Source organism: Protomyctophum bolini (genome assembly GCF_963924005.1).
Source record: "Protomyctophum bolini genome assembly, chromosome: 15".
NCBI classification, from domain to species: domain Eukaryota; kingdom Metazoa; phylum Chordata; class Actinopteri; order Myctophiformes; family Myctophidae; genus Protomyctophum; species Protomyctophum bolini.
This window is the reverse complement of record NC_137876.1, coordinates 11,843,783-11,869,715: the sequence shown is the minus strand read 5'-3', so window position 1 is coordinate 11,869,715 and position 25,933 is coordinate 11,843,783. Positions and strand designations below refer to the sequence as shown.

The following is a 25,933-nucleotide window of genomic DNA, read 5'->3' as shown; positions in this document are numbered from 1 at the left end:
AACAAGGCAATATTATTCAAGACATTTAATGTTAGACAGCAACATGAAACAAGCAACAGAGACCCAACAGTGCAGTATGGACCAATGGTATAAAACTGACTTGAGAAATCAAGTTTGAGAACTGAAATACTACAAGCTGTATTTTGCCATTGCTGAGCAGGCACACAGAACTATGATGATAATCACATTAGTAAATTATAAGAATTATGAATTGCACCATGTATCTACCCTGTACTGTACTAGAGTATGTAACATCAAAACTTGAATTTTCATTGTCAGAACAGTCAATCTTTCAGGAATAATGAAATATAACTTTTAAATAGTTACATTTGACAGCCATAATCGCAGCTTTCAAAAGAGACAAAAGAAACCTCTGGTCAATGCACTCACACTTTCACTAATGTAATAAACTAAAGTGACATCTTAACTGCATAACTGTATTTATCTCAGACTGGTAACCATTAAATGGAGATATGGGACTGTTCAATATTTATGGGAGGGTTCCACTGACAGCGTTTCTTTTTTGTCCAAGGGAGTTATAACATTTGGAAGTGAATTTAATGTACAGTACTTGCACACAGGCTTTATAAACCTTTCCATTAATACAAAAGTTAAATACAATTTTGGTGTAAAAGCTGATGGACTTCCAGTAGGCAGGCTTCAAAATAAAACCAGTGTTGATCATACAAGTTTCACATCGCATTATCACAGCAAGTTATTTTGTATCTACAGGAAGTCAAATATTTATTGAAGCCATATTGATGCTGATGGAACAAAGAAGAAAGATTTTGACTTTCTTGAGAACTGGAATAGAGAAGGGATGTTTAATGGTTAACCGTGCATGTACACAGAAAAACATTATAAAAATAAATCATTCTGGGATGCTGATTGAGCCCAACAGAGCACTTTGACGTGCCCATCACAAATAATCACTGCAAAGTCTAAGCTGAAGAAAGTCTTGTTTATCATTTATCATTATTTGGTGGGGGACGGTCAATTTATCAAGAAAAAGATGTCGCAGGTTGTACTGGTGTAATGGTTTTCTAAACCAAAATTAGACAGCCAAACCCCCATTATTAACAACTTGAGATTAGGGACATTACTTTCTAGCTCCAGATTTAATGACTTTCTGTTGACATAATTAAGTGAGTAAAATGAAACATAGGAGCAAAAATAGAAACATACATTGATTTACTTATTTCAACATGGTTGCTAAAGCACTGCATATAAAACCAAAATCACACTAATTGTGCTCAAAATACACTGACTGAATGCAAACTACATGCCACCGAGGCATGGTATCATAGCATCAGCACGTTGTTTGAGATACCATCAACATGAATGAAATACAAACATTCTTTAAAACTAAAATATAACATAGCGAACAACAATAACAGGCAATGCTTATGATGGGTCAATTCAGAAGATTGCAACAGGCTTGAACACACAAATCCCTACTTTGCTACTGGCAGCGCTAAATAATTTCAACACATTAAACTAACCAAAGATCTGTACATGTAGATATACCGCATTGGCTGCTACTGTTCATTGGAGTGATGCGTCAAACTGGCCACCACATTTGTAGGGGAAGGCTGTGGCTCCAAATACAAGTATACTATGCCCCATGTACGCATGTTTGTGGAAGCAGGAGGTCTATCTACAATTAAAACCATCATAACTCGCTGAATTCTCAACCCATTTTAGTTTTTGGGCTTTTATGCCTTTCGACCATAAGGTCCTTTATTATTATTATTTTATTACACATTTCAGAGTTGTTATAGGATACTTGGTAAAATTTTAAATGTGAGTTTTCATACCAAAACACCTCAGTAACAGTAATCGTTCTAAAACAAAAAATGATTTTTGGCAACTGTCCCCTGCAAATATGGCAGTGACGTTGACAGACTACTCCAGTGGCCAATTCGGCATCTACATATTCATATTCATTCAGTCTAATTTTGTCTATTAAACTAACTGCCGTGATGGCAGAACACCAGGAGGGTCAGGCCTTTTTATTTAATAGTACTCTCTAAAGTCCTCCAGTGACCCCTCATTCTAAACATCGACCGGTCCCTAACATTCAGACCACCTTAGGTTTTAAAAAAAGAAGTTCTGGACTAAAGACCTTTTTAGTACGAGTACTACAACATACGAGTACAGGAGGACCACAAATAAAATGAAGTACGGTAGTTAAAACTGAGTCCTGTTAAAAAGGCTTAATATATATTGCTGGTAATAGTTTTTTAAGAAAATATAAATTGTGCGACTTAAGCTTACAATACACTGCTGGCAGTAGCACCAGGTTCTATGTGGTGATCTGCTGGAACAGGGTCATCTGTAGATGGCGCTGTGTGTGCCGTCTGAGAGAATACCTCGGGAAAAGACGAAATTACGACGAAATGGTGTCTTTTGCGCCCGAATCCCTTACACCAAAACCCAACAGCTGCTATGGTGTTCATCACGGTGGAATGCTGCAGAGATCACAGAGTGTGCACAGATGGCAGCCACACTACAAAAGTTTAAACTGATATAGACATAAATAAGGAACAGCAGGGTAGGAAACACAGCAAAATCATTCAGGTTAATTTAACTCATAGTTGAATTAACGCAGATGATTTTACAGTGTAGGGTGAGATGGGGGTTAGAAAAGGGAGTGTCAGGGATAAATTGTAGTGTCCGGTCTAGTCCAGCAGGAGGCAGGCTAAGCATCAACTCAGTTGACTTGGTCCAGAGCTCTGAGCAAATCCTCCCCCTGCAACAGGTGCTGGCGACCCTGTACAGGTGCGTTGACCTCATAGTCGTAATTGGTGAGCTGCGGAAGAGTGACGGGAGAGGACCCATCCGATGAGATGCCCAGGAGACGACTCACCAGGTCTGAGAATGAGACGAGTACGTAAGTCTGTCTTGTATGACTGGCTGCGTATTGTTTGTGCCCAGGACTTGGTGTTTGTTTAGTGGTGGACTTGTTCTTTCTACTTTTAAATGTGAAATTAAATGCATAGTGATGTTAAGTGTCGGTGTATTTTGTTGAATTTGTTCATACACAGCTTGGGCAAGTTTGCAAGGATGGGATGGGCAGCCATAGCTTTCTGATGAGACAGCTTAGCCATTGTCATTGGGTCGGCAGTGGCTCAGGAGCCGAGCGGCCACTCGGGGACACACAGTTCGATCTCGAGCTCCCCCAGAGTTAGTGTCAAAGTGTCCTTGAGCAAGACACTGAGCCCTAACTGCTCCCGATGAGCAGGTTGGCAGTGGCACCTTGCATGGTTTCCTCCACCATCGGTGTGAGTGTGTGTGAGAATGGGTGAATAATCATTGCAAAGCGTCTTGGTAGCTTAGTCATTATATTAGATTAGATGGAACAAACTCCATAAAATCATCAGCGTGTCCAGCAAAATAGCTGGGGTACGATTTGAGAGTATGACCTCAATGTATGAGACCCGGGTACTCAGGTAGGAAGGGGAAAGCCATTACTAGGGACAACACACACCCGTTACACAGCCAATACCATCTTTTACCATCAGGGCGACGGTATATGGTACCTTCCCTGCAGGCTAGGGCCTCAAGATCGTTTGTTCCCATAAGTATAGGACTTATGAACAAGCAGGCCCCATCTCAGTTCCGTGCATAAAGTGTGATGTGATGCCTCTTGGAACTATGACTGGTGGCCTTCTGTTGGCACTGTTTCTTTATTGTCTATGTATTGTGTGATCTGTTTGTCTGCATGTTTTATGTATATCCTGATGACTGCTGTGCACAAAACAAATTTCCGAAAGGACAAATAAAGTATCTATCTATCTATCTATCTATCTATCTATCTATCTATAATGTTACATCACCAACTAAGGCGGGGCATACCTTTTCAAACATTGATTTCCAAAATTCATAAAAGGTTTACTGTTCAAGAGAATGAACAGTAAACAATATTATATAGAATACAACATTTAATGTTTTCACATAATTAAAAATGTCAGTGTTTAAATGGACCTTTAACGTCCTGAGTCTACTCACTCACCTGTAGGTAGGAGCAGTATGGTCGTACGGGAGAGTGACTCTGGTGTTACAGTCTCATTCACCCTCAGCTTTTTCCCCTGTTCAGGCACTCCCTGCAGTAACATGCCCTGGGAAATAACAGAAACTCAAGTCAGTCATCCAGCATTCATCACAAAGCATAAAAAGAGATGGCCTTTCAGCCATATCTAGACAACAATTATTTACCGATGCAACAGCCTCCCCGGCATCACCCAGTTTCCGTTTGCGCTGTACGTTCTGTGCTGCCAGCGTCCTCAGTAAAACTTCTTTATCCAACTGTGGGCTCCTGGAACAGAGGGATAGGGATTTTGACGTTAGGTTTCGGTGGTATGGCATCTCCAATTTCATGCCTTCCTGACATTTAATTAGTGTTAAACCTAAAAGTGTGTGAAAGAAGTAATTGTAGCATGTATGACATTGTCTAGCCTAGTGCTGTTTCTAATATGCAATTAGCTTACTTTTATATGTATGGCATTGTCTAGACTACAGTTCCTACATGAAGCTTATATCGTAGTTCATGTTTTGGCAATTTAAATGTGATCTGCCCCTCCAAAGAGAGCATGTGCTTTGGAAGTCTTGCTTACCCCTTGGACAGCATGATCAAAGGATTGGGTGTAATTGGTGGGTCAGGGGGCACTGGGGCAGGGGCCGCTGTGTTCTTGTCGGTGGTGGCGAGATAGCTGGTGACCTCCTGTGTAAGGTGAAGAAGGGAGCTCTCCGAGCATTTGACTGGGTCAGAAGGCGGAAGCTCGTCTGGGGACAGAGTGCGCAGCTGGAAATCATCGTCCATGGGGATGTACGGAGCCAACATCTCCAGGTCCAGGTCATCCATGGCCTTGGGAGGAGAAGAAAAACAAGGTGTTGAGCGTAAATATCAAGTATTACAATTTTGAATCTTAGTCAAAGGAACTTATGTGGGTCCAGTACAATTGAAGGATGTGCCCTGGTTTCCTGGCATGGTCAGACTAATATCACAGCATCGATATTAGTCTGGAATCTGTGTGGAACCTGCATTTCCATGGGAAAGCCCCATGATATTTGCATGCTGGATGCTGATTGGTCCCCTCACTACTTCGGAGGGAGTGAAATCCAATCACAACTGAACAGTGCCAGACAAAATCTGGGGACATTTTTTTCTCCATGGCAGATTCGTCTGCTTTCCGGGCTACTGCCCTGGGCGACTGATGAAAAGATGGACATTCAACTGAAGTTGGCACAAAGACATAAAAGACACAAACACACAGATTCTGGGTTCAGCTCCAATTTCTAGGAATCTAATATTCCATTCAAGCAAATGCCTCAGAACTGGTCTAAAGTACATTTAAGACTTGGTTTGATCTAAAACATTTTTATACACTGCAGTGAGTGAGTGGAACAAACTTCTAGCTGTGATTAAAAGTGTAACTTCTACCCACTAACTATATTTTATTTTAAAAACTGTTATTTAGATCATTTTCTACCAGAATCCAGTGAAAATGTTTCCAAAATATAACTATAGAAGAAAATAAACTTTTTAAACAACCGCAACATGCATGAGTGAAGATTGCGCATGGGCGTGCCTGTGTATTTCAACCGGAGCTCATTCCCATGCATGCGAGTACCCAGGCGCTTGTGTCTTTCATGAGCGTGTGTCAGAGTTTATGCTTTTGTTTTTGGATTTAAAGTATTTTTGTTGTTTTTGGATTCTTCATTCACCGTTAAGGAATATTTTACAAACTAAAATTCTCATCGTCTTCAAGACATCATGGGGTAAGTAAACAATAGTTAGAAAGACAATTCTTGGGTAAAGTATTGCACTTTGGACCTCACTTGGGTATTAGGATTAATTTGAGTTATTACATAGTTATGTCCTGTTTACAGACGTCGAGGAGTACAATGGAAATATACCGGTATAGGTCATTAATACAGTAGCTCCTGGTTCTGTACCTGTGTCGTGAAAGGGGTCTTGGGTTGTGTATCAATGGCAAACAGCTTCTCTACTAGGTCTAGTTTGAAATCTGAGCTCATGTCGGAGTCCATGGAGAAAAAGAAGTCCATCGGGCTGTCGGACTGCAAGGAAGGGGGACAATAACAAATCAATGTGCCATTCCCCTCTCAGAACCAGTCAAATATACAATCACAATTTTGGCATTTAGCAGACGCTAGTTAACTCAAACTAAAAGTGAAAATATTTTGTTAACTGAAACTAAAATAAAAAACTTAAAATACATTTATTTAAACTGCGATGAACAATGCAAAATGAACTAAGACAATATAAATTGAAATATAATTGCATTCTTTCATCCTACCCATTTTCTTAGCTTCTATAAATCAAGGAATTCATCATAATACCTGAAAACTAATACCAAAACAAAAACAAAATCAAATGTAAATAAAACTACTTACGCACTTATAAAACTAAAAGCTAATCAGAAACCGAAGAATTTAATAAAAAAAATAAACAAAAAACAGTGTGTGTGTGTGTGTGTGTGTTTATATAAATACTGAAGGATAAAAAAAACAGCTACTTAGAAAGTAGACTGTGACTGCCATCTTCGATAGTCTATTGCAGACAAAGCCCATGGTATGAACTCCAACAGTTCTTACTTCTGTGGAGCTCTGGCTCAGGTTTGGGCTTCCTGGCTTGCTGGAAGGAACTGCTGTGTAGGGCTCCATTTTCCTTGAGATGTTGCTGCTGGTAATCTGGGGAGGCTCACTGGGCGGCATGGGAGAGAAGGGCAGGGCCAGCTTGTCACTGGTGGCAGGCAGCATCACATCATTGTAGAGAGGCACCTCTTTGAGGAGCTGGGTCTCCGAGTCTGCAGGTAGGAGAGGCCAAGGAGAAGAGAATACTATTATGGCTGATATAGGTTTGATATAGGTTTTGTTAGTGTTTGTTTTAAAATGTTTTTAAAGTATATTATTGTAAACATAAAAAAAATCATAAATGAAAAACAAAAATGTCAAGAGAACATAAGCAATATCTAAGTAAAAAAAAGTAGTGAAAATGTCTTATCTACAAGCTTATGCAATGCGTTGTGAGCTTACAGATCAGCTATTTTCACATTATAAAACTTTAAAAAACATTAAAAGCACTGAGGTAGTCTCCTCAATGCCACTGTAAATTGAGCATAAATGCGCATTGAACATGCATGCAATACGGGTCTAGAGACCTGGTCAGACCGGGTCTAATACATTTGAATTATCCTCGGTTCAGAACAGTTTTCCTCGATCACACTTCGAGCCAGGTCCAATTATCATCTGGTGCATTTCGCACCGGGTCCAGTCATTTTTAATTTTCCTGTCGCACGGACCAGTCCAATTACTCACGGGTCAGTTTCGGACCGGTGACCACGGGTCAGGGTAGCACGGGTAAATGTTTTTGGACCCGAGCTTGCTACTCTCTATTCCAGGTTGTGTGTGTGTGTTTACCGGGACAGCTGAAATCCAGGGAGATGATGGTGTCTCCAGCAGCTGGGGCCAGGAGAGTGAGAGCTTCAGGCTCCTCCTTCAGCTGGTCATACAGACTTGTCATTGGTTGGGTCTCCGCGGTCTGGCTGAACAGCTTGAGCACATCAAGCATGTGGCCTTTCTCCTCTTCCAGCAGGAGAGGTGGAGCTGGAGACTCCTCCGCCTGGCAGCTCTCTTCCACCACCTGCTTCTTCTCCTCTTTCACTGGCTTAACATCCTCCGTCTGCTCCAGAGACAAGACCAGCTTCTCCTCTTGGATGCCACTGTAGCACAGGAAACACACATACCGGATATTAGTACAGGAATCTTTTGCTTGATTGTACTTCTGCTAAGATCGCCCATGTTCAAATGAAAGAAGTTTGTACGGCTCTGTAAGAGGCTAGTAATCTCTAGTAAATCTCTAACAGACCAGACCGCTGGACTGATCCGAGCAAAACTTTAACATGCATTCTGGCAATAGGATAACTTAGTACCCCCATGCTTTCACTTTTAACGGTTTACATATGATTTTCATCTTGGATTGGGCTGAAACCGTGCCCAAACGTGGTGATGACCACCATCAATATGATGTAATCGATAAATTATAAAATCTAAGTGCATGTGTCCATAACAAGGAGCAGAATGTTCTGATAACAGACTGAGACTGAGTGAGACCCATTTATTTTTCAGATATATCACTATAATTTATGCCGAAGTACAAATACACTGGTTGGAATCTGTACTTGTCCCTTCTGAACAGACATGTTGCCCTGCTTCCTGAATCCTGAGCATACCTGAGCACAAAGTTGACGCAGACCACGCACTGTGGTTGGGAGTTCTTGTTGTTGTATATGACGGTGGCCTGGGTCTCCACCCAAACAAAGCCTCCTCTCTTGGCCAACATTCGGTACTGGCCTGTGCTCACCTGACCTTTTGCAAATACTGGAGGAAATGTAAAGAGAGATTTCCATTTGCGCAACCATTTGGTTAAGGTTCACATAAAACGGTATCCTCATGGATTAAGGTTAACCACTTAAAGCCCTATGTACTTTAGTGTAATGTTCACCTATAATGACATGGCCAAAATAAGGACGTGGTTATGTAATGGTGTTAGCAGTGTTTTGTCCTTACGGCTGTGGTGGGTCTTGCTGAGATGGTCAGAGTCCAGGGCATGATAGTATTCATACACAGAGCGGTTCAGCAGCTCCTCGGGGTCATACCCCATTAGCTCCGTGATTCTATAGGAAACACGACAAATGATACAGAATATAAATGCATGCTCAATGTATGCTGTACTCATCCTGAACACTAGGTGGCCTTGTAGCACTACAACAGCTATGGTGATTCTCTTCACCCTTAGCCTATGAAGTGCTACACACAGAAGCTTACAAGGTTGTTCCTTACGCAACTTCATTAACCCATTATATGACATGAGGATCAGAGTCTACAAATGTCTTCTAAATCTTAACAGTTTTCTGAAAAAACTGTTTCTATCTCAGTGGTTCTCAAACTATTTCATGTCAGGGACCCAAAACATTATATATAATTGGCCGCCGACCCCATCTGAAAAAATATGTTCTTCCAGGGACTTAAAAACTTTTGCTGTGAAAGAATATATATACAAAGATTTGCACACATTTTCAAGATAAAAAAAAAGGCAAATCTACAAGCTCGTCGTGTGGCACTCGGTGCCGCACTATGAGCTTGGATATCTGCTATTTTTCAAAATACTGGTTGATGTGGTTAAAAGCTAAGGTGACACAGATGCATTCCAGGTCTTAAGTGTGAACAATTTAGAGCAAGTGAGCACTGCAGTACCAACCTCTCGTCACAGTAGGTGAACTTCATGTCCATGGTGTGGCGGCTGAGGAAGGTCTTGGTATCCAGGGGGGCTTCAATGTTAGAAGGGTGTGGAATGGGATCACAAATGAGCACCAGGTAGGGCACAGGCGGCTCCTGGTGTCCGCTAGTTGTCTGCTCAGTGGGGGTCTCAAAGACACGCACGTGACCTGAACAGTGGAGTACCTGGAGAGTTGCAGAAAGAGTGTTAATGGGCCTTACAGCTAGCCAAGGATGTTTATTGCTATTCTAAACAAACATGACAGGCTTCTATTAGTGAGCATAATATTCTTATACTAGAGTCAATCTTATTTGTGAAACTATGACTGCAAATGAGGCTTTTGGACATGGGGTGTTATTTCACTGGAACCCGAGACGTGAACCGGATGTAGGAAAAACGCTGTGTAAATTTGTGACAGACAGACAGATAGTCTTTTATTTCACCCGTAAAATACATTTTGTGGCCGCGATCGTCGGTTCTTTGGTTTTGGGCCGTTGAATAAAGCTTGTTTTCAAAAACGTTTCCAAAAATGGAGAAAAAGAAAAATAATCTGAGCGGGCAGCGCTTTTCTTCCATGTTGTAACGGCATTCAATATTTTCCCAGAGTCAGTCGGGCGGTTCCCGACTCCCGAGACAAACTCACACAGAGATTTGGTGAATTTATAGAAGGATAATAAAATGTATGTAATGTGTGTTTTTCTTTTTGCTTACCTTCCACGTGGCTGACTTTACATTAACTGTTCGCCCCCTACTAGTAAGGGTACATTTCATTCGAAGGAAAAAGCTGCGTTCTGTGTTTGGATCCTTGGCTTTTTTGGAGCCTGAAAATGACAGCACAGGATGAGAGAAAAAGTAATTAACTGTCTTGTCATCATTGTTGGATGTTACAGAAATACCTGCTCTACATCATTTCATGCAGTTTATTTGTTGTCATGGTTTTAATTCTGGGTTTAACTTGCCGTCTTTAGCTGTCTAAATTGCTAGTATTTATGTGTATATAACTGCTTCATAGCAAAAGTTTACTGAAAACCCTATCCCTAATACTGCTGTGTAAAGCAAGAAAGGAAATATGGCAACGATTCACTGCACTGTGGCAATAATGCTGAGTGCATGCGAGACATGCGAGTACAGACCAAACAGCATTAGATATGCGTGATCGAAGGACTGCAGTGGGAAATGCCAACTCGTTCTGACAGCTTTATAGTGTGAATTTGCCAGCTTAGAGCAAATGACACTCCTCGCCGATTGTCTCTCAGAGGCACTTTATGATGGGCGTTTTCCTCACCTGTTCTGTGGACCAGCATTTCTCTCAGCTCCTCCTGATCACAGGGGTGTGTGTAGTCAAACACACTGTGTCCGGTCATGTCAAACTGCAGTGGACAAAGACAGAACAGACCAATATGTAACAGTCTTGTAACTAATTTATCTTAAGACTAATTCCTGTTTTTTTTTTTTTATCTAGGTGCCGCAATCAGAATGTCAATGTTATCCACATTATGTCCGTTATTACAAATCTTTATATGCCTCATGCTCACAAATTCAGCTCAAGATGACAAACGTTTTTATTACTACTACTATTAATTATTCATCATAATTACTATAATTAATTTCAGAGTAAAGGAACATGGTAAACCAACCTGTGCCAGCCCAAGGCACTTGTTGACATTCTCGGAGAGATAGATGATGTCTCCGTCCTCAGACAGCACCAGGAGGAATCCTTCCAGAGCCTTCAGGTAGGAGCTGTTCAACTGGACGTCCAGTTCCGTCTCCTCCACTGCCTTTGGCTCATCTGGAACAGAGAGGAAAAGATCAGGATAACACAAATCAGCCAGCTCCTTTGAATTCAGTGTGCTAGCTTAAACATGCTTGAATGGGAAAGGCACTGCGACATACACACACACAGATGAGATTGGGCGTTTCTACAACAATTTTGAGGACAGAAAAGTGAGGACGCCAAAAGTGATTGGCCGGAATGTAATGATCATACATCTTCATCATCATCAGACATGATGATAAGAGTGCCCCCCTCACTTCACACAAGTGTGAATGTTTTTAGGGGTACTAGCCCCTCCTATAATGGTTTAATGTTTGATTTTTGTTTGTTTTAAAAACGCCATTGACAATGAAGGGAACATTTACGTCATACTGTCCCTCATTACGTCATATTGTCTCTCATTACGCCATATTGTCAATGGCATTTAATGTTTGTGACTTGTGTTGGCACCGTTTTTTTTTACATCACCATTACATCACCTAATCAACATGCATTAAACTTTAATATATTTGCGCCCCTCACTTCACACGGGTGTGATGTTTTACCTTTAGGTCGGTGTGCGGATTCTATTTTAATTTAGTATAAAGCTTTGACTCTGCACCCACTTTCGATGAGAGTATAGTTTCCCTTAAAGTTAACAGAAAAACAACAAATTCATATAGTGCAAGTTTATACTGTATGAACTGACTACTGGAGCAACCTAGTTCATGTGGCATCCTCCACCCCAAACAAATACACAATACATACAATGATGATGGACCCATACAGGTATTACGCACCAGCGTTGAGCAGCGTCCTCAAACGCAGGTAGCTGATGGCGAGCCTCATGATGGACGCCTTGTCCATGTTGGAGGTGACACTATGGGGCAGGGGCAGCTCCTGGGCCAGTTCGTAGAACACCTCCGACTCCTTCCCGCGTCGACATCGCGCAGCATCCCTTGACTTCTCCTTTCTCCGCTCCGAGCTCACCCTGCGGAAGACAGGTGCCAGGTCAGCTACAGCCTGGTCATGGTCCTGTTCTGAGTCTGACCCAAGCATACACACCACCACGGTTGGCAGCCTCCCAGCCTCTCCGTCCATCTTAGACAGGCTGCTGATTCAGGCGTTTATTCCCCCAGACACTGGCCTGCCTGTTGACTTCAGAGGAATGCAGTAGCTGAGCGACTGTCTGCAAGCGACCGAGCGAGAGGTAGTCCTGCCGCTGGCCCGCTCCCTCTAGCTAATTTACAAACATATCCCTCGCCAGCCGTCTTATTGGCTGCCGACCAAGGGAAGAAAATTGAACCCCCTAAGTGATTGGCTGAGTGAGGGGGCTTGGTCCATATGGATTATCTAGCCTGCCTTCCTGGTGCACACAGCTGGGCTACTGTACGACACCAATCATCCTGACATTTGTGATCTTGGATTCCGCAGACTCTGCTCTACTGGGAGAGAAATAAAGCACCCAACATATTGCACAAACACACCTACTTCTCTCAGAAGAGGACTTTATTTTATTTTTATCAATCTACAGTTCAATAATGGAGGTTAATGATGTCACATATTTCTTTACACCAGCGGACTGTTTAACACTAATCAGAATATGCTTAAATATAGCCAGTGAAACTTTGCTTTTCTCACCATAATGTGACATATGGATCAATGTCTGTAACTCAGAGATCACACATCCTGTTTGTTCAGATTGTTCAGATTTAAATACGGTCTGTGATCTGGTCGATGGCTGGCAGGTATCCTTGAAAACTATTGATTAACATTGCGTCATACACTGTATGCTTAGCCCTGGTTATCAGCAGGATTTACCTAGGCTATTAGGTGACATTTATTTTCTGATATTGATCCAATTTATGACCTTGATTGATTTCCACTAACTGTAGATTGTTAAACTAGACTACAAATACCATCACTGTTAAGAGTTAGGCATACCTAACCTCAATTAAGCATTTGAACAGAAACTGTAGAGCCCCCTAGTGCATTATAAAAGGGATTTGGGAATACTGAAGCTGAAGAATGTGTAGTTTGGATATGAGATGAGATGAAAATGAGATGTCTCCACCAGCCAAAGGCATGGGGAGAGTATGTTTTGTTTTAAATGTGCTTTATAAATAAAGTGGACTGGATTTCATAAAGTCCAGAGTCAACGCAGCCATCTAACAGGAGATCTTAGAGCATCCGATATATTGACAATCTTTATGGAGATGCTGATATCCTTTCCCAGCAGGACTTGGCACCAGTGCCACATTGTATACCATCATTATCTTAAAGTCAAATATATGTTAGCTCTTTTTTGTTTATGTGATAATATAAAATATATGGAAGTTTTATTTATTTTATTTATATTATATTAAAGTTGTATGTAAATGTTAAATGGTGCAGATACAGCTTTTATCCAAAACGCTTTATCGAACGGGGATCGAACTGGGAACCTTTTCCCATCCGGCAGTTTCCGGCCACTCTACCCCAGAGTCACTGCCGCCCCCGTATAGGCTTACCAGTTAACAGTTAATTAATTTATCTACCTATCAATCTATCTGCTGCCACTGAACATGTAGGCCTACACAACATAGTCCTTGACAACACACACTATCACTAACACACACACAACACTTATTCACAGCCTTTCATTCTAAATGACAGTGGGACAGCAAGACAATAGAGCAAAAAATGTAAAAGTCTTCAATTCTGAAATGTAAGCCTAATTGGCATTGATTTGTTATACACTTACAACGCAATTAACCATAGCGAGCTATCGTTATTCAAAGTCCTAAGGAACAAGAAAATTGATTAGCTAAATTAATTTAGCTTCCTCTAATAAAATCACCTAATTGTACTGATAATATTGCAATTGACAATTCATTATGCCACTCATCCTTCCTCTAGTCTACAGCCCCTTTTCCCACAGTGAAAATACTAGACAGCCTACAAAGCTCGCAACGCAGAAGAAGTGTTGTGCACTTGTAGATCTGCTATTTTCACTAGTTTGGGTCCCAGGCAAACCACTACTCAGCATACAGTATGCTTGAGAGGCTCATCTGCAATAGCTGACTTGCAACAGAGAGAAAAAGAGAGGGAGAGACAAAGTCAGGTCCACCAAAGTCTCTTCCTCGTGAACAAACAATGCGCCACTTTCAACTGACATTGCAAGTAATAGTCTGCTACACTGTGACGACTTGTACGTTTGCCAAGTTTGGGTTTACACAAGCACTCCAGTGCAGATGAATGAGCACCAGTGTGCACAGTATGAATAGAAAGTTTAGAAACCAAAAGTAAGTAAGCGCTCTTCATTTCTCTAGCAGGTTGGATTTTGCCAAATTAATATAGATAATTATGTGGCAGCCATTTCCTGCATCTGCTGGCATAATTAGTAACTAGTAACTTAATGGTGTTCATTCAACTGACTGTCCCTTCACCTCAAGTCTCTCAACGAGCCCCTGCAATGCTGTGGTGCTTCACCAGGGGGGCAGGCTACTGGCAGAAGAAAAAGGTAGGCCTACAGTCACTAGTGATAGATCAAGTCTAGGCATAGCAGGCCAGGCATCTACCCCTGGCACAAGTACAGGAATCCAAAACACTGAGGGTGACTATGACACTTGAGAAGCATTGAACAGCATTGCATGTATATAAAAAAAAATATCTCTGCCATATTCAGGCTCAGCAACAGTGTATATTGGTAACATGGCAACTTTTAACAACCTTAAAAAATAAACAAAATACCATAATTCCATGGAAAACCAAAAGCTCAGTTTGTGCAATTACTAATTAGCCTTCTTTTGTACTTTGATCATGCTACAAGTACAGAATATGAATCAAGCCATTTTCACTTTCAGTGATACTATTAATACATAATACCCATTATTATTATGACTTGGACTTCATAGTCCTTTCCTAAATTGCATATAGACCTGGGCGAAAACCGGGAACGAACAGCTGATAATTGTCGCATGATGAGACATGAGAAAAATGAACCGAAGCCTTAAAACAAAAGCAGATAGGTCACTCACCATTACATAACATGTCTTACATAACATGTCTACTACACACATACCATAGGCATGCATGACTAGCAGCACTGATATTCTGCTTTGTTTCCATTGTAATGTAATTATATTATCAATAATCATAATAAGGTAGACCATATTAATCCCACAGGGAAAGGTGGTCACATATATTGAGCACTCTATGGGAAAATTGAACCCTGGACCTTCCGTTTCCCTGGCGGGGTGGCCTCTCTACCCAATACCCATTCAGCTATGGCTATTATGATGATTAGCACTATATAACCAGACTAATTTCAATTGTTAGTTCAGTCAGACACAAACAAATGAGGTGGGATGTTGGGTCTTAAAATGGAAATGTAAACAAACCCCTGTTCTTTGACTACATTGTTATCAGAAAGCTGGCCAGATTCGACAGGGAAGCATTCAGTCCGATGACCACTCAACATTGTCATGTCTGTTACTGTTACATAACCCACTTCAGGGAAACACACTGCCCAAACGCAGAGGACAGAGTACTGCTGAAGTCAAGGACAACACACTGCTGGTGAAATGAAATAGATTATGTACATAATAACATGTTTGTTTAGACAGTGCTTACGGTGTACCAAGTGACAAAACACTGTTAACACACTTTTAAACGCATTTATTTTGGGCTGTCTAGTAAATAAAACACTGAGGAAGGCCAGACAGGCCGAAACGCGTACGTTTTCAGTCTCAGAGGTAAATAAAGTCATGTAAAAGGACATATAATGAGTGCTGGAATTTTCTTCATCTCAACTTATATTTTCGAGCCTTGCACCTGGAGTGCTGCGGGTTGTCTGCTACGGTAGTACTTCTCGCTTAGTAAATAAAACCAACCACACAGGATTCCTGATTAAATTCTCATGCCCACGGACTCTGAAACAGCTTTAATTCATCCACACAAGTAAAAATGTCTTAATTAAAAAGCAAGATCAAGACTGATGTGGAGTCATTTCTTGCATAGGCTTGCATGGTGCAGCTATGCACCAATGTCAAAGGCCTCTGAACATGTTGGTGTTTGTTTGGTTTTTCTTTGTACTCTCTATCCATCATGCTGGGAGAGACTGCTACTGAGAGCTCAAGTTACATGGACAGGGATCCAGTAAGTATGCAACATTTTGGTCACAAAAATCACAATTGTTCTTATTGGTTAAATGGTAAATGGTGCATTTATATAGCGCCTTTATCCAAGGCGCTTTACATAGATTGTGCATTACATTCACCCATTCATACACCGATGGCAGCGGAAACCATGCAAGGCACCAACTAGCACATCGGGAGCAATTAGGGGTTCAGTGTCTTGCTCAAGGACACTTCGACAGTAACTCTGGGGGAGCCCGGGTTCGAACTGGCAACCTTGCGGTTCCCATCCAGGCACTCTACCCCTGAGCCACCGCCGCCCCACATTGGTTGTACCAGTGCGGCCAAAACATTTAATAACAAACCAACCAAACCAGTAATACCCGGTTGACACTGTCACACCAAAAGACTCCTGGCATTTGGCCAATTACATATGTCGATAGGTCACCAATGTGACAGCGATCCACGACTCCATTGTTGACCGAGACAAGCTCGTTCCTTTACAACGCAACAGGTTCATTATACGTACTATGGTTACACCTTGGAGATTAAAACAGCAGTGTGGATATATCAGGCTTTCTAAACACAATGTCTAAACACCAGCTCAGTGGCCTTGTGGTTAGAGTGTCCGCTCTGAAACTGGGAGGTCGGGGTTCGATCCCCGGCCGGGTCATACCAAAGACTGTAAAAATGGGACCCAATGCCTCGCTGCTTGGCACTCGGCATCAAAGGGTTGGATTGGGGGGTCAAATCTACTAATCAAATGATTCCAGAGCGCGGCACAGCTGCAGCTCACCGCTCCTTGGCTGCGGCTCACTGCTCCAAGAGATGGGTCAAAATGCGGAGAACAAATTTCACTGCGGTAACGTGTGTGACAAATCGTACAACTTTGACTTCCGTCTGTTTTTTGTGTTTGATGTGTACAACTAGCAGCAATGAAAAAGAAGGGTTGTCCGCAGTCCGCACACTGTGTACTTGACAACCCAGAACACTTTATTAGGTAACAACGTTTCGACCCTTTACGGGTCTTCGTCAGGTATAGCAGTATACCTGATAAATACAACTAACTAGCAGCAGCCACACGCTGCTGTAATAAATGTGTGTTGTACTATAAACTCAACATGCAGTACAAACAACAGTAAATCGTCTCCTACTACAAAACAGAACCCTCTTCGTCACTTCCGAACAAATAGAACTTATGGGAGCTGACAAAAGAGGTTTTAAGTATAAACTATATTATTGCAGTCAAATTATTTAGGTACATTGGGTGCACCTACATTTAAAGGTTAGTCTGGAGTAGGGATGCTGCGATCCAATCTTCATATCGGCCCGAAGATCGGATCGGACTGCATCGAAAATACTGATCAAATTCTCCGATCCAAGCAATCCATTCCAGTAGTCTGCTCCAGCACTCCAGCATGTAGAGGCCACGTGATCATAACAGTGTTTGCTAGTCACAGGCAGCTAGCCAGCAGGCAGCAGCAATACACAACATAAAGACTTAACTATGTGCTGTCGGATTGGTATCTGTATCGGATCGGTATTGATGCTGAATCAGAATCCTCTATATTGTCACATCGGTTTTACAAGTAAAAAGGTGTGTGAAAGTCAATTTTGTGCATAGTTGATAGTTCCCATCGTGCTATTTTTCCAAGAAACAAAGAAAAGGAAGACAAGAGAGGGAGGTAGGAGTTCAAGGCAATTAATAAATCTAATTGAAGCTCGTTACACACACACACACACACACACACACACACACACAGCTATGTGCACTATGTACACTGACTACACTTCACATGACAGGTGAGGTCATTATGCTGGCCTTTGCACCATGTAGAGTCTAGGTCATTACTTCCCAACTTGTTACCCATTTCATAAAACCAGATTAGTTACGACGACCATTCGTTTATGATAAATGCCTCCATATTTTGACCAGCAAATAACAGCTCTAATGATCAGTTCAGCACTGGAAGGTCAGGTGTCGGGACATGCATTGCCTACTAGCGGACTCTACTACTCCAGATAAAAGTATAATGACATCCAATAACTGACAACTGTAGTGTCTTTTGGGGTTAACCGTTATTACCGATCAGCGAACACCTTACGCGTTTCCACACCAGAAGTCTGTGCTGCTTTACAATTTAGAACAACACAATTAGGTCTAGAATGACAAGGGAAGAGTACGGCCATAAAAGCAAACACATTTGTAAGTCTATTTTGTTAACTTCTGTATCTGGACATTCTTGGCATTGATCACCTTACAGTAGCTCGATCCACAGCGGAAAATTTGTGTTGTGTTCAATAGACCAATTATTTGTTTATAAACATTGAGACTGCATGCAGGTGCTGGTTTGACAGAACTTCAACAGATCCCCAAACCTGTTGTTTTGGGGAACGCTGGTTTCTGTTCATTTTAACCTTCTGTGTGTTGGGCTGTTGGCTGGTACATCACTCCCGAGCAGAACATACACACGCATTCCTGAGTCAATCATTCGATGACCAGGTGGCTCATCAGTAGTACTCAATTGAGTCTCAGACACTACACTGGGTATCAAAAGTATTGGCTCAGGAATGCGTTGAACTCATCTTACCCTGGAAGATGAGTTCAACAATAAAATGGCTTTTTACTTAAATTAATAACAAACTATTTTTGTATGACATAATTGCCATTGCCTACTGGTCCTTTGTTGACTAAGATTCGGTGGCATGTTGTGGTGTCACTCGAGCCAGCCGAATGTAATTATGATAGATAAACCATTTGGCTGAGATACGATACGATCATGGTTTGTAGATCAGTGGACTAGTCAGAAGGCTGTATTTTGACGACTGGAATTAACTACACACCATCATAATTGCCGCACCCCCTCACCCCACCTTTTATCGCGGATCTACTGATCACATATATGGCCTGTTTGAAATCTAAATGACAGAAATCCATCGCCAGAAAAGATAATCCATGAGATTGAGCTTGTAATAGATCCCTAAAAGGGAAACGTGTGAGCAGTTTCACTGTACTGTTTGTACATGCATGGCTTAATCTTTGAGACAACTCCGACAAGCATATGCTACTGGCAGGATCAACCACATAGGGAAAAATTAAGAGCTGGTATATATAGCGCCCTGGGGACTGCTGTCAAAGTATATAGGGTTTTATCCAGCATGGAAAAAAGCGGACCCTCAGCGATAGAGCCTTCTATGTGGCAGCCCCGGCTAGGGATGCTCAAATCAGGTTTTTTGGGACCGATCCCGGGCACCGATTGTTTTTCTCATGATCTGCCAATCTTGTGCGTAAGGGGAAAATTTGAATATTTCCAAAATGATAATACTGTACGTCAAAACTGTTCCTGTGTGTGTGGGGAGGGGGGTGGGGGGAAGGTTTAGGCCTGTCACAAAGATGCAAAATGATATTATACTATATATCTGTTTGACTTTTATACCACTTAAATGGTATAAGACGGTTTCTCCAGATATGGTAAATTGCAGATCACTAATCAAGTCACTTGGAGTGAATTGATTAGTGCACTTCTAGCCCCTGCCCTTTGGAAATCTCTCCCCATGCAGATTTGCCAGACGCCTACAATCCCTACATTGGACTCTTTCAAGTCTGCACTGAAGAGACATTTGTTTACTCAGGTTTTTGGCAATTAGTTTGTTTGTTTGTTTGTTTGTTTATTGTCTCCACCAGGCTGAAGACCTGGGGAAAGAGTACGTTTTGCACTCCGTCCGTCCGTCTGTGGACAGCTAATCTCTGGCGCCGTTGGCTTGATCGTAGCCACTAGCCACCCTCTGCAGTCTGCACACACACTCCCTGGATGACAGAGCTGAACCTCTGCCCAAACTTCTTCACATGGGCCTGTTACAAACTTACAACACCACCATGAGGCCAATTTTTGCAAAACAAATCTTTTGACAGTACACCTACAGATTTTGTGCAAACATCACAGTAAAGTTTCTCTATAGCCATTAAATGAACCAGGTCTTTCCGATTTTTCAAACTCCATCCTGATTGGCTAACATTGGGTCCTAAAGTTAGCAGGCCTGCTCCGTTTGGAACAAAATCACGAAAACATTCCGTGAAATTTCCCACTAGGCCCAGGAAGAAATGTCACTTGATATTTCTCACCTCAGGCTCATGGTGGCGCTATAACTGGACGATTCGAGTTTTTATTGTTTCTGTATTGTAAAGTGTCCTTGAGTTTCTTGAAAGGCTAGTCTACAGCTATAATAGTTCAAAATAACACTTCAACAGTATTCCAGCCGATAGCTGTCATTAACATTTATAGACCCAGAAATTATACAATTCCTTTTTCCATTACTTTTCTGGGATTTTGTCAACCACCAACGGAGGGCACAAATTATTAAAATCCGACAACAAACAGCCATAGACTGCCATACACTACCTGTTCTCTTGTAAGCATGTACATTTTACGGAATTGCTACACACAACTAGCCACTCCCTCTGACGTAAAGCCCTAGTGATTAAGAGATGACACAGAAATAACAAGATCAGTGCAGTTCACAAGTCTGACAAATGCTATTTAAACAAAACCAGATCTACTTAAAACACACATGGGTCAAGTGCGCATCAGCTTCAATTGAGCTGAATTGCATCACTGATAAAAATGCCTTAAATGTTTTACATCATAAGTAAGTTAATACTACATTTATAAATTATAGAGTAAAGACTAAATATTAAGTATAAAATACAAATAGTAAATTTGCATCAGAGACCAGGAACAATCATATACACTGCCAGAAAGAGTAAACTGTCTAACTGCAGTCTAAGAATGTCACATTATTTCAGCACTATATACAAAAATCACACCCGTGTGAACTGAGTGGTGCAACTCTGTGTGGGGGTCCCCGGAACTTCCAGACCCACAGGAACGCGCCCAGGGTGCCGGCCCGGTTCCAGCGAACCGCCCCAAGTCCGAAACGGTCGAGAAATGACAGTTACTAATACTGTGTGAGGGAATTAGCAGACACCACTCAGTCTCTCGCTCATGCACGCTCCACACAAAGCAGGCAACACTATCTCGCTCTCTGTTTCTAGCACAACAGCGCCACTTTTGCCCCTATTGGTACCCTAAACATAGGGACATACGGACACAGCTGTTCCTTGGAGTGGTTGCACCACTCAAAATAACTAACCTCAGAGTATGCAACAATTATGTATTAAAGTACTATATTCATGCCAACTGCTAACATAATAGCCTATTATGTTTATTTTCTTTCTTTCTTTTTTTATCCCACAAATTTACAACCCATTTTTTCCAGAGTGTCAATTATCTAATGTAATCCTGGGTGATACACTTCCTCTGCCAACCTGGGGAGAGCAATAGACTGACCTCATGCTTCCTTCTATGCATGAGGAGTCCAAAACGCTTCTTTTCACCTGACAGGGGGTTGTTTCACTGGTTGGACGTTGCGCCTGGAAGGAACACGTTATTCCAACCAGTTCCTTTCCCCTCCTGGCCCTAGCTGGCCATGGGGAGGCAGTTTAGAGACCAAGATTACTGCATGTTTTTGTGAGGGTACCTACCCTATAGGTCCTATAGGGTAGGTACCCTCACAAAAACATGCATGTTCTCCCCTTGTCCTATAGTATAGGACAAGGGGAGAACATGCAAACTCCACAAAGGCCCTTTTGTGACCCCCACTGAGGGTATGTGGGCATTGGTGATGCGGAGGAGAGAACACGCCCACAGCGGACACCCACAGCAGGAATCGAACCCAGGCCCTTCTACTTCTAGCTGTGACACTGATTACGTGTATTGTGTAGTTGTCCTAGTTATGGGTACTACTGTAATATTTTATGTTATTGTTTATTTTTTCTGAAGATGCATATTGTGAATGCATTTTTGTTTTATATCAAATATATCAGTTGGAGCGTGGTCTTATTCTGCCTCAGATGAAGACGGTTTAGGTCGGAGCAGTTAACGTTATGCTCTCATCACTCTCTCAAGTATCCATCCATCCATCAGTCAGCATTTAATATAGTATAAATGTAAAAGTCTGCCCATAGCTGGCAGAGGATGACAAGAGAAATAAAGAGTGCCAAACTCTTGATACACAACTGTGGTTGACTTGACTCTAGTTTAGCCCAGTTGCCTTATTATACGACTCATCTCCTAGGATAGCATAAATAATTTAGAAGCTGCAGAATTAAAGTTTATTTTCAAACTGGGCAACAAACAATGGAATGTAAAATTCAAATAGTTATTTTATTAAAATTGCACGAAATTAAAGTAAGAACAACACCTCGACCAAATCTTGAGTCATACATCATATACCTGTATACTGATTTAAGCTGGCTACAGGAAGTCAGAGATCTACATTGAAGGCAAGCCATGCCACTTCCATGTGGATCCCAAGATCTATTCTAGATGATTTGATTATTTCTTACTTTACCCCGATTTTTCCCTCCTTGTTAGAAAATTGGACATATAGGCACTATCCTTTTTTTTTTGCCTCTTTAGCGGCACAAAATATAAGTAAAATACTTTTAAGGAGAATTCTCAAATAGTTTTTAATGCAGTGCAATATGATGTATGGTAAATCCATTGTGTGTCCCTCTGACTAAATCCATTACTGGGTCAATTATCACTGAAGCTCCATTAGAAAAACAAAATAATAACAACAATAATAAGGCTGGTTAAGCTAACAGGCTATGTTTGCTGAAAAGCTTTGGTTCATCACAAAATGCCATATTTCATTAACTTGACCCTGTTCCCCATCTGTGACCTTCAGAGCAAATGCTTTACCTACGTTTCTGAAAGATTTGACTGCTCTGTGGGCAGCAACAAACCAAAATAATGCAAATATGTATCCAACCTAATCAAGGATGAAAATAAAAAATGCTTCAATCTAACTTTTCATTATAACCTCACACACTTGCTTCCAGTCATTAGCACCACCACAGTACTTCCTATTTCACAATTAACTTGACGTATGCAGTAGTAACTAAATTGTACCCACACCTCGCAAAGAAACATGAAATGAGACAGAAACAATAACAATTTTCAAGAGTAAGGTAGCTTTTCATATTTGTTGTTGGAGAGAAGAATTATGCTTCCACTAAAGACTGTTTAAATAATCAATGCTGCTGTTATAATTATTATACTACATTAGACAACATCCAGTGTCAAAGTTCACATCTGTTCTTTATAGTCTTGCCTGAGACAATAATGGTAAAGAAAAAAAGTGATCTCCCACAGGATAGAAATTAAAATAATAGGATTCATTAAGATGTGGTCAAATTCTTATTTAAAGACTTCTACACTACAGCCAATCTACATATAAGTTAACTAGCAGGCAATACACACTAAAATAGCACATTTAACAAAGCTGAACAATGACACGGTAATTTACAAAATAAATCCGGAGATAACGTTACACACGCAATTAACCCTCTTCACTCATGCCACACATTGCATTTCTCACGCCGTCAAATCATCCCAAGTGGAAAAAACCTGCATCAACTCATGCACTACTCAACTGAATGAGAAATCCACTTTATGGTATTTGAGCGAAAAGTTGAATTAAATTATTGTATCAGGGAATCGTCCCAGCATTTAACTGTAGTGAAAAGCAGAAATGTGTGCGTATTGCCGATATTCTGGCTTATAGTGTGCATTATACAGTATGTGAATTTATAGGAAATTTTCAAGGCCTATCTATAGCTCATATATATCCACATATATGCATTATATGCAACGTTCAAGCCTAAATGTAACATTATTTATTAGAGATGCTCCGTTAATCGACCGTCGATCGGCCATATCGACCGATATTCACACTGATCGGCATTTACCCTATTTGTGATCGGCAATTTACCCTATCTGGAGAAACTGATCTTTTACACCATTTAAAACTCTTTCAGCGCCACCTGGTGGTCACCAGTTTAGGCTCTGAGTGCCAATTCTCCCATTATAAAGAAAGAAAGAATTTGTAATTCTATTATGCATGTAATGTGCATGTCATCACCTGTACACCAGATTAGAGGAATTTTTAAAATATGGTTAAAAACAAATAATAATCAAAGACGGACGTCTTGTCGTCCGTGGCACTTAAGTGGTAAAAATGTCAATCAAATTCAGATATAGTATAATATCATTTTGCACATTCTCCCCTTCCTCCCCACACACACAGGAACAGTTTTGACATAGGTTTTGACATAATAATTGGTATCGGCTGATCATGAGAAAAACAATCGGTGATCGGCCCCCCCAAAAAAACCCTCTATCAGCCACTATACAAGTATGCTGGGGTGAATTCCTGCAAAAAAACACATCCCTCTGGCTGTATTTTTGTTCCACTGTTTTTTTGACATTCATCCCTTGCAGGGACGTTTCTGTCTGTGTGTTGGGGGGGGGGGGGGGGGGGGCTTAGCAGGAGCTCTTAATTGACCCCTTAATTGACTGAATGGGCCATAAAAGTGTCAAAGTCGTTTGATGCTCGTTTAGTCTTTAGTGTGCCTTTAAAAATAGGTGGCATTTAAAAATATATATTATATTTTTGTATGTCTGTATTCCTCTAGTCTAAATCGACATTAAAAAAGGACAAAAAGTGTTCCACCACACTAAAGTATCACTCGATCTTGTATTTTCCTGAAAGTTGGCAGCCCTGCTCAACACTTCCAATCAGATGACCAGCTAAAAGCTAACGCTGGTTGCGAGTGCGTTCCACCAAGAGCAGATGCACTAGCTAGCTAGATAACTGCGTCGTTACTACTAGCGAACAGTAAGTAAGTACCGGTAGTATATACACACACACACACACAATGTCAATGTCAACAACGGACAACCACCCAACGGGACGTTCACAAGTTGTTTTAGCAGCAAACAACGAGCCTTATTTTCCCCAAGAAAAAGACCATATTATTCAATGAAGAAAAAAAGTTTAAAATACGTCTTTTTGTATTTTGTTCGTCGAGCGACTCTGGGCGAAAGGGACGCCATAAAACCTTTTTTAATCTTAGTGTACTAAAATCCACCAAACAGAAGTCATCTTTAACGTTACCTTTTCTTTTCGGGGACAATGTCTGTGTCCATGGAGGAGGACCAGGGTTCAGTCGATAAATTCCAACGTTTTCAATTAAAAACCGTTAATCCGTCGGTAGGTCACTTACGATATGAGTTATCGCTGTGTGTGTGAATGTGTTTTTAAAGTAATTAAAGCTTCCGTCCGCTGTAAAATCCGTTGTTTGGCAGGGAAATTCAATGCCACGCAGGAGAGCACAGAGAGGTTTGGTTCATGGGTTGCGCATGCGCTGCGTGTAGCCAGGTTGGATGGATGGATCACGCGCTCCGCCCCGCCCCCTCCCCGCCCTCCCCGGGAGCGAGCAGCAGTCACATCATCCAGCCATCACCGCACGGGGACGAGCATCGGTGAATGTGACTGTGAACTTGTGAAGTGTGATGTTTCATGTTTGTCAATCAGTGCTCTCTTTTAATTTCAATTTAAGGACCCCCGTAATAAATGCTCCAAATGGAACCACACTTGGAACTACACTTCCTTACCTTACTGGTTGATGTGAATATATAGATCATAATAAATGCATCATGGTGAAACCTTATACAGTGAGTGACTGTACTGTAGTGTGTAATAATTTCTTTGTTATGATACTTTGATTTAAACAAGACTTAACATGTTGAACTTGATTTGATTCAGTTCAAATTGTGAAGGTGTTAGGTTGCATTCCAAATATCACACAGTGCTGAGATGGGATATTTTGGTAATTTTCCTCTTGTGGTTATATGC

At 41.3% G+C, this 25,933-nt stretch overlaps 1 protein-coding gene across 1 annotated transcript; it reads right to left on the bottom strand.

Moving 5' to 3' along the window:
- Positions 1-10: 10 nt before the first annotated feature.
- Positions 11-25,418, bottom strand: hif1aa (hypoxia inducible factor 1 subunit alpha a). Its single transcript, XM_080784543.1, has 15 exons — positions 25,193-25,418; positions 11,855-12,045; positions 10,939-11,090; positions 10,587-10,671; positions 10,013-10,122; positions 9,284-9,486; positions 8,593-8,699; positions 8,256-8,403; positions 7,444-7,745; positions 6,619-6,830; positions 5,959-6,081; positions 4,617-4,867; positions 4,219-4,318; positions 4,016-4,121; positions 11-2,874 (listed from the first exon to the last, which is right to left on the bottom strand). Exons 1-15 carry the CDS (start codon positions 25,222-25,224, stop codon positions 2,714-2,716), a joined length of 2,283 nt encoding a protein of 760 aa, XP_080640669.1. The 5' UTR covers positions 25,225-25,418; the 3' UTR covers positions 11-2,713.
- Positions 25,419-25,933: the final 515 nt, after the last annotated feature.

Coding starts and splice junctions, on each gene's coding strand:
- hif1aa (XM_080784543.1), bottom strand. CDS start 25,224: ATGGACACAGACATTGTCCCCGAAAAGAAAAG. Junction 11,091..11,854: donor GAGGACGCTGCTCAACGCTG/GTGCGTAATACC, acceptor TCTCTGTTCCAG/ATGAGCCAAAGGCAGTGGAG. Junction 9,487..10,012: donor TAAAGTCAGCCACGTGGAAG/GTAAGCAAAAAG, acceptor GCAACTCTCCAG/GTACTCCACTGTTCAGGTCA.